Below are 12,328 nucleotides of genomic sequence, written 5' to 3' on the forward strand. Positions count from 1 at the left end.
TGACAGTGATACATACTTACATACTTATTATAAAATGCAAGAATGGTTGTGTAGTTAGCAAGTTTGTTTGGAACCAATGGGTTTAGGATTTATTTCCACTGCAAGGACACTTGGCTGGTGTTTTCTATCACTGCAACTTGACCAATATCTTGCACGGGGAATTTAATAAACAGTAACTAAAACCCATCATGTGTGCATGAGTGAGTGAGTTTGCATTAGTGTATTCCTTGTTGTCCTGATGCGAGTGTGTTAATTGTAAACAAATGTCACTGTTGTATCAACAGTGTCATTTATTTGCAATCCTGCACAAAAACATTTCTGGCCATTAAGCTGTTCATTGTCAAGATACTTGAGGTGGGGGGGGGGATATTACCATATGTTGCAAACAGGTGAGGAATGACAACAGGAGGAACATCCAGCTGTAGAAAAGTCTTGTCCGAATTAAGTTTTGTCCAGTTCATGCCAGCATGGAAAAGTGGACATTAGAACAATGAGGCTGGTGACTGTTATAATGATGATACATTTGTGTGTACTGTTGTTGCCTCAAGATTACTTTAACTTTTTAGTGTTTAAACCGGTTGTATCTAGCCCAAATATTTTATCCATTTTATGCTCAAACTGGCTAGAACCAGCATCTCACAAACTACCCTGCAACGTCATTTTCGAAATAAACAATTACATCTTTCAAATCTTGAAGCTACAAGATAATACCAGATTAATTTTTTAAAATGTGAATAAATAAGGATCACTTTTGATAAAGTAACCTGAACATTAGAGGGTTCAAGACTCATGTCTATGGAATGCTCAGTTATTAAGCACAATGAGTACATAGAGGTATTGATCTACATACCCAGGTAGCTGGAATATTTGTTCGTTAAAAATATGTGTGTGACCAACTATGCCAACAACATATGTACTGCAAGTTAAAGAGAGTATAAGTAATCTTAATCCCAGCTAACAGGGATTTAGGATTTTCTTAACATGTGGTGGCTTCCAGGGGTGGTGGTGGTGGTGGTGGGATTAGCAAAAGTGAAAAATATTTCTGAAATGGACAAATATATTTTTCTGTCTTGTTGGAGTCAGTGAAGCCTTATCTCTTTAGAATTTAAATCAACCCATATACTCCACCTGTTTCATGTGCAGTCTAGACAAGATCTGACCTCTCACACCTACCCTACAGTGTCTTTCCAAAATAAACAATCACATCATTGAAATCTTGGAATTACAGGACACTGCATAATTATGATAATTCAAAACAAATGTAAATAAATAAGCATTAAATTTGACAGAATAATTTGAATGCTAAAAAGTTGATGACAGAGTATCTCAACAAAACTCATCATCAACATGTAACATCCGTTTTCCATGCTGGCATGGGTTGGACTGCTTGACAGGAATTGGCAAGGCCAGGGACCACACCAGGTACCATAGTCTGTCTTGGCTTGGATTCTATGGCTGGATACCCTTCTTAATGCCAACCACTCCACAAAGTGTACTGTGTGCTTTTTACATGGCACTATAAAAAAACATTCTAACAAAAGGGTTAAGATCCTTTCCTCTAAGTTGGTATGGATCAGACAGGTTTGTTAATTCCTATACCACCATTCATTTCAGTTGTTTCTCATCTAATCTCTGTCCCTATGCTCCTACACTCATCATACTGAGATTTTATCTTACCATTTTGTGTGTCTTTTTTGGGTCTTTCCTTTCCACTGTCAGCACAGGACATTTTTTTTTCACCAATTGCTGATCATCCATCCACATCATATATCCTACCAGCAGAGCTACTATGTCTTATATAAATTAGCTGATGTCTCAAATGCCAAGCTATTCTCTCAGTCCACTCACATGTAGGTTAACTGTATACATCATAATAAAGAAACTAAGGTTTGCAACAGTTCCATGACGTGATAGGCTACTGGCCTATGAAAGGTAGATTGCTCATGTTCTATCTCTGTTACTGCATGGTCCAAGATGCTTTACCACCGACTGTCTCACTGGTGCCTCAGTGTATTACTGTCAGCAGTGGGAGCATTACAATTGACAAGTGTTCCTTTGTTAGTTTACTGTGCTGCTGAGTTCAAGTCACCTAAAAGTCCTGAGAGAATGAAGCATTGTAAGACGGACAATTCCAGCACAACCTACTTTGTATCATCACTGTCATCACCATCATTATCATCATCATCATCATCATCATTGTCATCATCATCACCATCATTACATGATGACTAAGTTCACACTGGTGTTCCAACTCACCAAGTGAATTACAGGACTTATCTAAATTGAGAACAAAAAGGTATTTGTCTATTCCTGATATTGCTTAAACTAAAATCCTCAATTCCTGCAATCTATTTTTAGGCATTTGATTGCAGGGTAAGGTAACCCCTCTTTCTAGCCCTCCTTCCCTAAAGACACTTATCCATCTGCTGAAACATTTTAATATTACATCACCCTTATCATGTTCGTTGTTGTTGTTTTTTGTTATTGTTGTTGTTTTTATTGTGCCTCTTCCTCCCTTCAATGCATGCTGTGAATAAATGTTTAATAGTAAATTGTATTTTTTGCTTTTGAACCTATGCAGTGCTCCAGCATGGCCATAACTGTGAATAGCTTACACAGCAGACAAATGAACCAAAGAACTCAAACTCAGATCATTAAACCCAACTGCCAACTGGCAGCATATTTGGCAGAATTGTTAGACTTGGCTAGAATACCTTTGTAGATTTTGTTCTGACTCTTTTTGCTCCAAGTTCCAATCTTACTGAGGTCAAGTTTGCCTTTCATTCTTGGGAGGGTGGGTGTGAATAAAAAGGAACATAGCAATCCAGGGCGGTGGATTGGTGGAGCAGTAACAGGGCCACAGGGGCGGGCAAGACTTGCCATTGCATTCTGACAGCAATGCACGCGATGACACATATGCCAAGCTGGATCATCCCAAATTGGCAGCCTCTCCCTTGGATAGATCAGCTTCAAGAGTTTTGGTAAGGATTTGCATGTGTGAACAATTGCTAGTCTTCCTCCAAATTACCCTTGCCCAGATCTGCGCATGCATGTGCAGATGTGCAATCAACATTGACTAACAGAGGTCTTATAACTATAAGTTATCGACCAATCAATCAATCAATCAACCTTCGAAGTGATTGAACAGCCAGTCCCAACCAGTATGAGTTATACAATTCACCCTTTCAATTGCTGAATACAAAACATGGCATTCACCCTTGAATAACCAATCCATTATGAAGTGACCCATTTGCAGCTGAGCGGACTGGAGCCACATGAAACGAAGTCTTTTGCTCAAGAACACAACACATAACTGGTTTGAGAATTGAAACCACAATCTCGCAATCATGAGCGCAACACCCTAAACACTAGGTCACGTTCCTTTACAAGTTGTGTTCACTAAGAAACTGGCTGGGAAGTCTTTCTCTCTCTCTCTCTCTCTCTCTCTCTCTCTCTCTCTCTCTCTCTCTCTCCTTCCTCTCCTCTTCTCTCTAACAATCTTTAAAACTTGCAACAGCCTCCACACTTGAACCCAGCCCCATGGGTTAACCCATTAACATTTAAACTGGTTATATCCAGCCCAAATATTCTACCTGTTTTATGCTCAAATCAGCTAGAACTGTCCTACAATGTGATTCTATAAAAAAAAGAATCACATCATTGCAATCTCAAAGCCTTGAGATAATGCACGATTAATCTGTGGCAATGTGAATAAATAGCTATTGAATTTGACAGAGCAATTGAAATGTGCAAAAGGGTTAAATTAACGTAAGGGGTAGAAAACGAACCAAAGTAAGGAATGCAACACCACCGCTGCAGCCTGCTGGCACTGCCCAAAACTCCCATTCACATGACATGCGACACGACACGACCTGACCACAACACGACGACTCTAGAATGAATGACACTGTGTTCTTATACTGTTTTCCAGCTCCCAGCAGACTAGTGAAAGATGAATACGGCCACGACAGCCAGCTCAATGGCAGCGGGGCCGGGGAAGGCTCACAAACTGTACAACACCCACCTCAGGACAATTTTGGCCTCATGCCAGGTGGGTGGCTTTCTTTTTTTTTTTTTTTAACCTTTTTCCTTTTTTATTTTTTTTAATTTTATTTTATTCTTCATTTGCACTTTTCCAAATAGGTTTTAGAATTTTGTTGTTGTAATTGTTATCATTGTTTCTTTCGCTGTTGTTACTTGTTATACCTTATGCCGTTGTTTTGTTGTTGCTGTTGTTGTTGTTGTTGTTGCCACTGGTTCTTTGTTTTTTGTTTTGTTTTTTGTTGTTGTTTTTTTTTGCCATGATCAAAGTAGCTGTTTTTGCTTTCATCTTACCCTAAATATGTTGTTTGTTCTCGAGGATGACATTTGCTGTATGTTGTGTATCGTTGTCGTCATCATCGTCATTGTAGTATGTTGTTTAATCAAATATTTGCAGTATTGTCACATGGTGTACTTATATCGTGTGTGTGTGTGTGTATGTATGTGTATATTTTTATGGTTATATTGTTGCATTCTCTGAGATCTTGGAATGCTATGAAGCTGTATTGTCATATATCACTGCGTGATGTATGTCTTTTGTATGTACACACACACACATGCACATATATATACATATATACACACACTCATTTGATGGCATCATGCATATTATGTCCAACATACTATTTAATACAACCTTTCCTACAAAAATATTCACTTCGGTTATCTAATTACTGGATAACTAGTTTACAATATCAGTCAGTGACTTCACCATCTTTTTGCTCACACACACACACACACACACACACATATTATTTTAAGAAGAATGCATCTACAGAGAATTGTAAAATCAGTCCATGATAAAAACAAAACTGCAGGGTATCAATTAACAATGACTTGATTTATATTCTCCACTGATCGATATGAATCAATATGATATGGCAAACTATACCAACCATTAAAATTGTACATATGATATGAGACTTTGATTTCAACATCAAGAAAAATAAATGAAATAGGAAAGAAAAGATGAATCTGATTGAGATGAAAATGGACACAGCATTCTACAAGACTTGATCAATATCATATATATATATATATATATATATATATATAATTTACTGTTCCGTGATAGAAAATTCAGTAAAAAAATACTCCGTCTGGTGAGAGATAAATATTATTTATTTAAAGGGCATAGTACATGTATTTAAGTGCTACTAATAGTTTAATATGTTGAGAAATACTCAAACATATTCTTCAGACACAAACCACATATCATAATGAACTTTAAAAAATTGAATAATAGAAGAAATGAAAAAAAAACACTGAGAAGGCAGCATATAGAAAATGCAATAAATAAAAAACAGAAAACAAAATAAAAAAAAACAACTAAAATTTAAAAAAAAAAAAAAGGTAAAAGAATTCTCCTCCTTTGACCTTAAATAATAAGGCTGGAAAGATATCGAGTTAGTCAGGAATAGACGGAATTTTCCAATTCTTCAAAATGTATTTATACATATGCTTGCAACCACTGAAAATTTCTGACCTAGAGTTCAATAGAGAATTAGGGATCTTAGATCTGAGTAGGATCTACGCTCTTTCAGCTAAACAAAGCCTACATTTATTTGATCCACTCACATAAAGTATGCATTTCTCAATTACTTTGCATTTAATCACATGTGGTGTGTCATTATCTTTCAAAGTCTATACGTAGTTAACCAATTTAGTAGCTTTACTTTTATCCCTGTGTCGGAGGGAGGGTATGTGATTGGCATAGCGATTTTTAAATTCATGCTGGCAAGAGAGATATACATTTGTATATAACAAATGAGACAAACAGAAAATCGAATTCATGAGGCTCTTTATTAATCACAATGATTGTTTCGACCCATCTTGCAGTGATCCCTCACAGGTGAGATTACTAAACAATTTGTTTATGGTGCATCTTTTGGTGCAGATGTGTCTTGTCAGGTGACTTTTCAAAAGGTTAAAAAAAAAAAGGATAAAGACCCCATTTGGTCATGAATGACCACGGGATTGCACCTAGAAAGTTACCCTCTGAGGCGCAAGTCTAGGTAAGATTGTTTATGGAAGACCAGCAGTTGCCCATGCACCCACCCTCCCATCATGCCACCGATGTTATCCAAAGGAAAGGCAAAGGCTAATACAGTTCAGCACCAGTAACATCACAGCACATTTCTACAGCTGAGTGAACTGGAGCAATGTGAAATAAAGTGTCTTGCTCAAGAACACAACATACATTCTGGTCCAGGAATCCAATTCACTAGCTCATGATTGTGAGCCTGATGCTCTAACCACTGAGCCACGTGCCTTCAACTTTCAAAAGGTCCTTTGTTCAATACACATGATTTCACTTGGTTTGATTATATAGCATGTTGTTATTTGCCTATAGGCTTCATGGTTTTGTATCAATACTGTGAATGACATCAGGTAACTGTAAACTGAACATGCCTTAATCAGCATACTACAAGGCATAGACTCAAGTTTTAATTAACTACTTATACACACATGTATATATGTCATTGACTCCTTCTCGTTTCTAAGGATTTCTTTCTTTGGTGAAGGAATGCTGGTAATTTAGTCTTAATTAGAGTAGTTCAGAGAGTGGTTCCTGACTTGCTAGGAAGTGACTCATGCACTGATGTTTCGAAGACTTCCTCTGCAGCACATGTGAAATGTGACGTGCAGGTTCCAGCAACAAAACTGACAGACTGCCATCGGCTCAGGTATTGCTTGAGCTGCACTGTCAGAACCAGTTTGTCTAGCATTGCCCTCATCCATCAGATTGGCTGTTGGGTTCATAGGTCTATCATTTACCTGTTCTGCCATTGAGGACTTGGGGGGGGGGGGTCTTTTAATGAGGAACGCCCCTCAAGGTTCTTGCCCAGATCAGTGGAAAGATGTTCAACTCATGAAGTTTTAGCTACGATGATCATTTAAGTCACAATCTACCATCTTTAAAAAAAGGAAGATGGTCATGTTTTGGATGGAATGTCTCTGATCATAGGTGGTTTACTTGGTCAGGACTAACCTGGGGTTAAACAACAGCAAACCAGATCATTTGATTGAACCACCACGAGTTTCTTCCATAACTACCTCTGCTACTACTACCACCACTACTGCTGCTGCTACTACTACCACTACTTCTACCTTCACAACCAATCACCACAACCTCTACAACCTACACTACCACACCCCATACCACGAGCACCATAACTACCACCACCACCACCACCACAAATACTACAATCATTACCACCATAACCAACATCACCACCACCACTGCCACAACCTCCACAACCACCACTACCACCATGACTACTGCAGTAACATTTAGCATGTTTGTTATTTGTGTTGTTGTTGTTGTTGCTGTTTATGTTGTCATTGCAACACCCACCTCCCTCCTGCCCACTTCAAACCACCTCACCCCCAATGCCTCCAGACCTTCCCCAAAACCAACCCACCACTACCACACACACCATTAACCTCCTTGTCCCTTTTACATTATGATCCATACCACTGCCCCCTCTCCATTGTATGCCTTCACACACACCCCTCTCTGCCTAACTCCTCTTCCTTCTCCTCCTTTCTCACTCCTCCCCCACTCTTGTTGTCCCCCCTCCCGCTGCCTCTACTAACCATCATTGTCATCATCATTTATTCACTTTCATTCTCTCTCCTGTCACTATTCCTCTTCCTCAATCTCCATGACAACTGATCAGTCCTCTTAGTTTGATACAAAAGCTCACTTTGCCCACAAGCTCACTTTGCCCACAAGCTCACTTTGCCCACAAGCTCACCTCATTACCTTCAATACCATCACCATCACCATCATCTCCAATGCAGTATGCACTGCCACATGCTGCTCATAATCTCACCTCTGTCACCACCATCACCATCATTATCATTGTCTTCATCATCACTATCGAACACAGTATGCACTATCACACACTGCTCATGATCTTCCTCCATCACCAGCTTGCTTGTATTCCACCCTCACCCATCATCGATCCTTCTTGTTCCCACTGACCCCTTCACACTTCACTTCTACTCGTTTTACTGAGCAGAGATCTTAACTTCCATCACTGTCCGGCATTACTGACCCTGCCAGTGATCCTACAACCACCACCACTACTGTCTCTCCTTCTCTTCTCCTTCTCTTCACCTTCCTCCTACCTTCATCTCTTCCCAGCCTTAATCAATCCTTCCTATCTCATTGACACACCCTGTCGTTACCAATGGTGTTAGACCTTCCGCTAACAACCCTTGCCATTAGAGATGCCTCCACATCAATGATTCTCAAGTCTTCTTCTGTCAGTTACTCCTTTTTCCTGCTGAAGCAAATTCCCTTTTTCTCCATAAAAATGATGCAAAGCCACCATAACGATATCGAAAAAAATATGATGGGAACAACTTTTTTTTTAATAAGGTTTGGCCCCACAGAATTGTGGAATTAACATGATTTAATTTCCAGGAATTAAATATCGTTATTTACCACCACCCCTGTCATGTAAATTTTTACTCCTGGACAAGAATCACTGCATTATGTGATTTACTCGACCTGCTAGAAAATGCAATTCAATCTACCTCAAATCATACCCGGTTATTTTAAAATAAAAAATAAATTTTTAAAAAATAAAATAAAAAGCAAGGGATTACATTCAACAAAGTGGTCCTATATATATAAGATATAAAAATAAAAAAGGGATTGTCAGTGCTTGAAAGCCTTTGATCAGAGGTCTACTTGATTTGAGCTAACCTGGGGTTAAACTGCTGCTGCTGCTACTACGGTCATCTTTATTATCACCATCTCCGTCATTTCATCATGGTCACTGCTCACCTGTAGAAGATCCTGATGACCCAAGGCCCTTAATCCTGATGGCAACAAACCCCCACCCTCACCCCAACCCCACTACTACAGCCACCACCAGCTGAAGCTTCCCCACTCCCGCCCTCTCTTCCTGCCATGGTACCAAGTAAAGGTAAAAGTTTAAGAAAGGGTGATGCAAGCATATATGTTGTACCCTCTAAATGTTGTATTTTTACCTGTCCAGGTTTACAGCCCCAGGCCTCTAAGTTCCGGCCAGCATCTTCAGGTGAGTCACTCTACTGCCTTTTCCACCTTTTCTGTTGCATTTTCCTAACATTGCTACACACCTCCATCACAGTTTCTTATCTCCAAAACAACAGTGTATTATAAGTGGGGGGGTGGGGCATGTGTGTATGCGTGTGTGTGATTATATATATGTGTGTGTGTGTATATATATATATATATATATATACACACATTTATATATATGGAAAGCATGTATGTATATATATGTGTGTATGTGTCGTGTGTCTATCTATATACAAGGTCTGATCAGTAAGTATCCGGACTGTTGCAATAGTAATGAAGCCAAAACACACAGAGTGAAGATGCTTGGTAAGACATCTGTCTGCTGAGTTTGTGCCAAAACTGCTTTCAGCTGACCCAAAAGACACTCAGGTTTCAGTTGCACATGGTCACCTTGATTGTATCAAGAACAATGAAAACTGGAAACTTTTGAAAACTTTGTGTACGATTCTGAGCAGGTGTCACCAAGCTTTTAGCAAAATTTGATGCAGATTCTCTGCTCAACTCTCTCTGTCATGGTCAATGCAATGATCACACACTACACGCCTTCCTTCCAAGCACTGCTGTAAACAGTGGATGAGAGCTAGAATGTTAAAACTTAGTGCGTATGCACAGCAGAGTTGTAGTTCAGTCTGTGCCAAGCAACCTCACTCTGCATACTTTAGCTTTGTTACTATGGCAACAGTCTGGATACTTATTGATCAGACCACATATATACACACACACACACACACACACAATGTACATACATGTATATGTATACTGATTCAAAAGTAAATATACATATATACGCATGTGTGTATGTATATATACTTGTGTATATGCATGTGTATGTATATGTGGTGTGTGTATACATACATACAGGTATATGCTGGGCCGTCTTAGCAGTATTGTAGGTCCCCAAGCAAATTAGTGTACTGGGCCCTATAGGGTTTATTTATTGACAGAAAGGTAAAGTATACATAAATCAGAATTGGGTCCCTTGCCATGTGAAGCCCCTGGGCAACTATAACTATCCATATATATATATATATATATATATATCATCATCATCATCATCATCGTTTAACGTCCGCTTTCCATGCTAGCATGGGTTGGACGATTTGACTGAGGACTGGTGAAACCGGATGGCAACACCAGGCTCCAATCTAATTTGGCAGAGTTTCTACAGCTGGATGCCCTTCCTAACGCCAACCACTCAGAGAGTGTAGTGGGTGCTTTTACATGTCACCCGCACAAAAACAGCCACGCTCGAAATGGTGTCTTTTATGTGCCACCTGCACAAGCCAGTCCAGGGGCACTGGCAACGATCTCGCTCGAAAATCCTACGGGAGCCAGTCAGGCGGTACTGGCAACGGCCACGCTCAAAATGGTGCATCTCATGTGCCACCCGCACAAAAGCCAGTCCAGGGGCACTGGCAACGATCTTACTTGGCTTGCCGGGTCTTCTCACGCACAGCACATTTCCAAAGGTCTCGGTCAAAAAATGTAAATAGATCCTCTGTTGGTTTTAAGGATGGTTGTTCCAGTTGTTCAATCAATGGACTAACCTCTTACTCTTTGAATTATTATGGGTTATTATGCAACATACATTGATACCCTTAGCATAATCATCAGGCACAATCAGCACGAGGTACTATGTAACAAGGCTGGCTCTTTAAATTGTAGGTATAGTCCATGTTGCTGGACTTCACCACTCTCTTCACTCTACCCAGTTTCACTCATAAGGGGTTCAGTTTAAATCAAAGCAATTGTAAAAGATATTTGCCCAAGGTGTCATGTAGTAGGATTGAACTTGAAGACTTTGTGATTACTAAGCAAACTTCCTAACCACTTGCTCATACCTACACGTGCATATGAATATTCAAGTGAATACACATAGACATGCGCACACTATAACCTGTAGTTGTAAAGAACAATTTCAGATTGGAAACTAAAAATGACAAACTGGTTACAAATACATTTCTGTGCGTACATGGACAGACAGACAGACTGACAGGCACATAGGTAGATGAAACAAAAAGTGTAACACCCAAACTTATCACATGTCGTGACAAGCAGATAATGTTCTTTTCTACTCTAGGCACAAGGCCCAAAATTTTAGGGGAGGCGGGGCCAGTCGATTACATCAACCCCAATATGTAACTGGTACATAATTTATCGACACCCCTGAGGTTAGTACTGATTGTGCAGACCTTTGATTAAAATGTGTTCCAACCATGACCATCTCGTCTTTATATATCTAAGGCCATGTTGATAGATGTGTGCTTCCCTTATCTAAGGGAAGGATTTTGGCTGATATTTCTAGCAGGCCAAGCAACTACATAGAGAGATTTTCATACACACAGGCTAGCAGCAGTAAGCATGAACAGTGAGTCAGGCAATGGACAATCAATTGGGTGGTCAATAGTTCATATCCTGTTCCCAGCACTTGGTTCTTATCTGTGGTCAAGATATTCGACTCTCGAATATCGTACATCACTTAACTGTTAAGAGATATTGTAAAATTTTACTCCTTGTATAGGTGAAGTCAAATGGCCAGAAGAGTAATCAAAACTGCAGAATTATTTTCAGTGGGTTAATTTTCCATTGATAGATAATGCCTGGTCAAGGAGGCAGGACAGAGAGCAAGGCAAGGGAGGGAGGAAGAGGAGAGAGAGAGAGAGAGTGCAACATATATCTGAAAACAGACGGATAAAAAGGATCACCTAAGGAAATTTTATCAGTCCTAAAATGACCAGTTCGCTGTCTCTAATATGCAGCTGTGTCTTTGCATTCCTTAAGTGGTCAGCTAGTCATGCTGAGACTAATACAACGCCACACAACAACTGACCGTAACACGTACTTAATTAGCCGATGGCAACTGTAGCTAATCCAACATACAACTCCTGCTTCAAGCACAACTTCATGTCAGATCTCTCTCTCTCTTTTTTCTCTGAATAAACTATTTTCTGTGTGAATGCATGTGTGTCTATGCATGTCTGCGTTTGTGTGGATGTTTGTTTGTGCATGTGTGTGTGTTCTGATGATATTCAACACATACCCTCCCACACACACACACACACACACATGCATATATATGTGTGTGTGAGTGCATATATAGACATGTATATATGTGTGTGTGTGTGCATATATATATACATATAGAAATATACATGTATGTATGTATATATATATATATATATATATATATATATATATCATCATTAA

The 12,328-nt window shown here is 39.4% G+C and overlaps 1 protein-coding gene across 14 annotated transcripts in view; it reads left to right on the forward strand.

Moving 5' to 3' along the window:
• LOC106876392 (mothers against decapentaplegic homolog 4) overlaps positions 1 to 12,328 on the forward strand; it is a 174,465-nt gene that overhangs the window by 105,951 nt on the left and 56,186 nt on the right. For 6 of the 14 annotated variants that reach the window (XM_014924909.2, XM_014924910.2, XM_014924912.2 and 3 more), the window contains exons 6-7: positions 3,932 to 4,051; positions 9,057 to 9,098. In XM_014924909.2, the coding sequence (XP_014780395.1) occupies positions 3,932 to 4,051; positions 9,057 to 9,098 (162 nt within the window). The remainder of the gene's footprint in view (positions 1 to 3,931; positions 4,052 to 9,056; positions 9,099 to 12,328) is intronic. The other 8 variants (XM_014924911.2, XM_014924916.2, XM_014924917.2 and 5 more) reach the window with 2 other exon arrangements.

This window comes from Octopus bimaculoides, chromosome 14, assembly GCF_001194135.2.
Source record: "Octopus bimaculoides isolate UCB-OBI-ISO-001 chromosome 14, ASM119413v2, whole genome shotgun sequence".
Classification (NCBI taxonomy): Eukaryota; Metazoa; Mollusca; class Cephalopoda; order Octopoda; family Octopodidae; genus Octopus; species Octopus bimaculoides.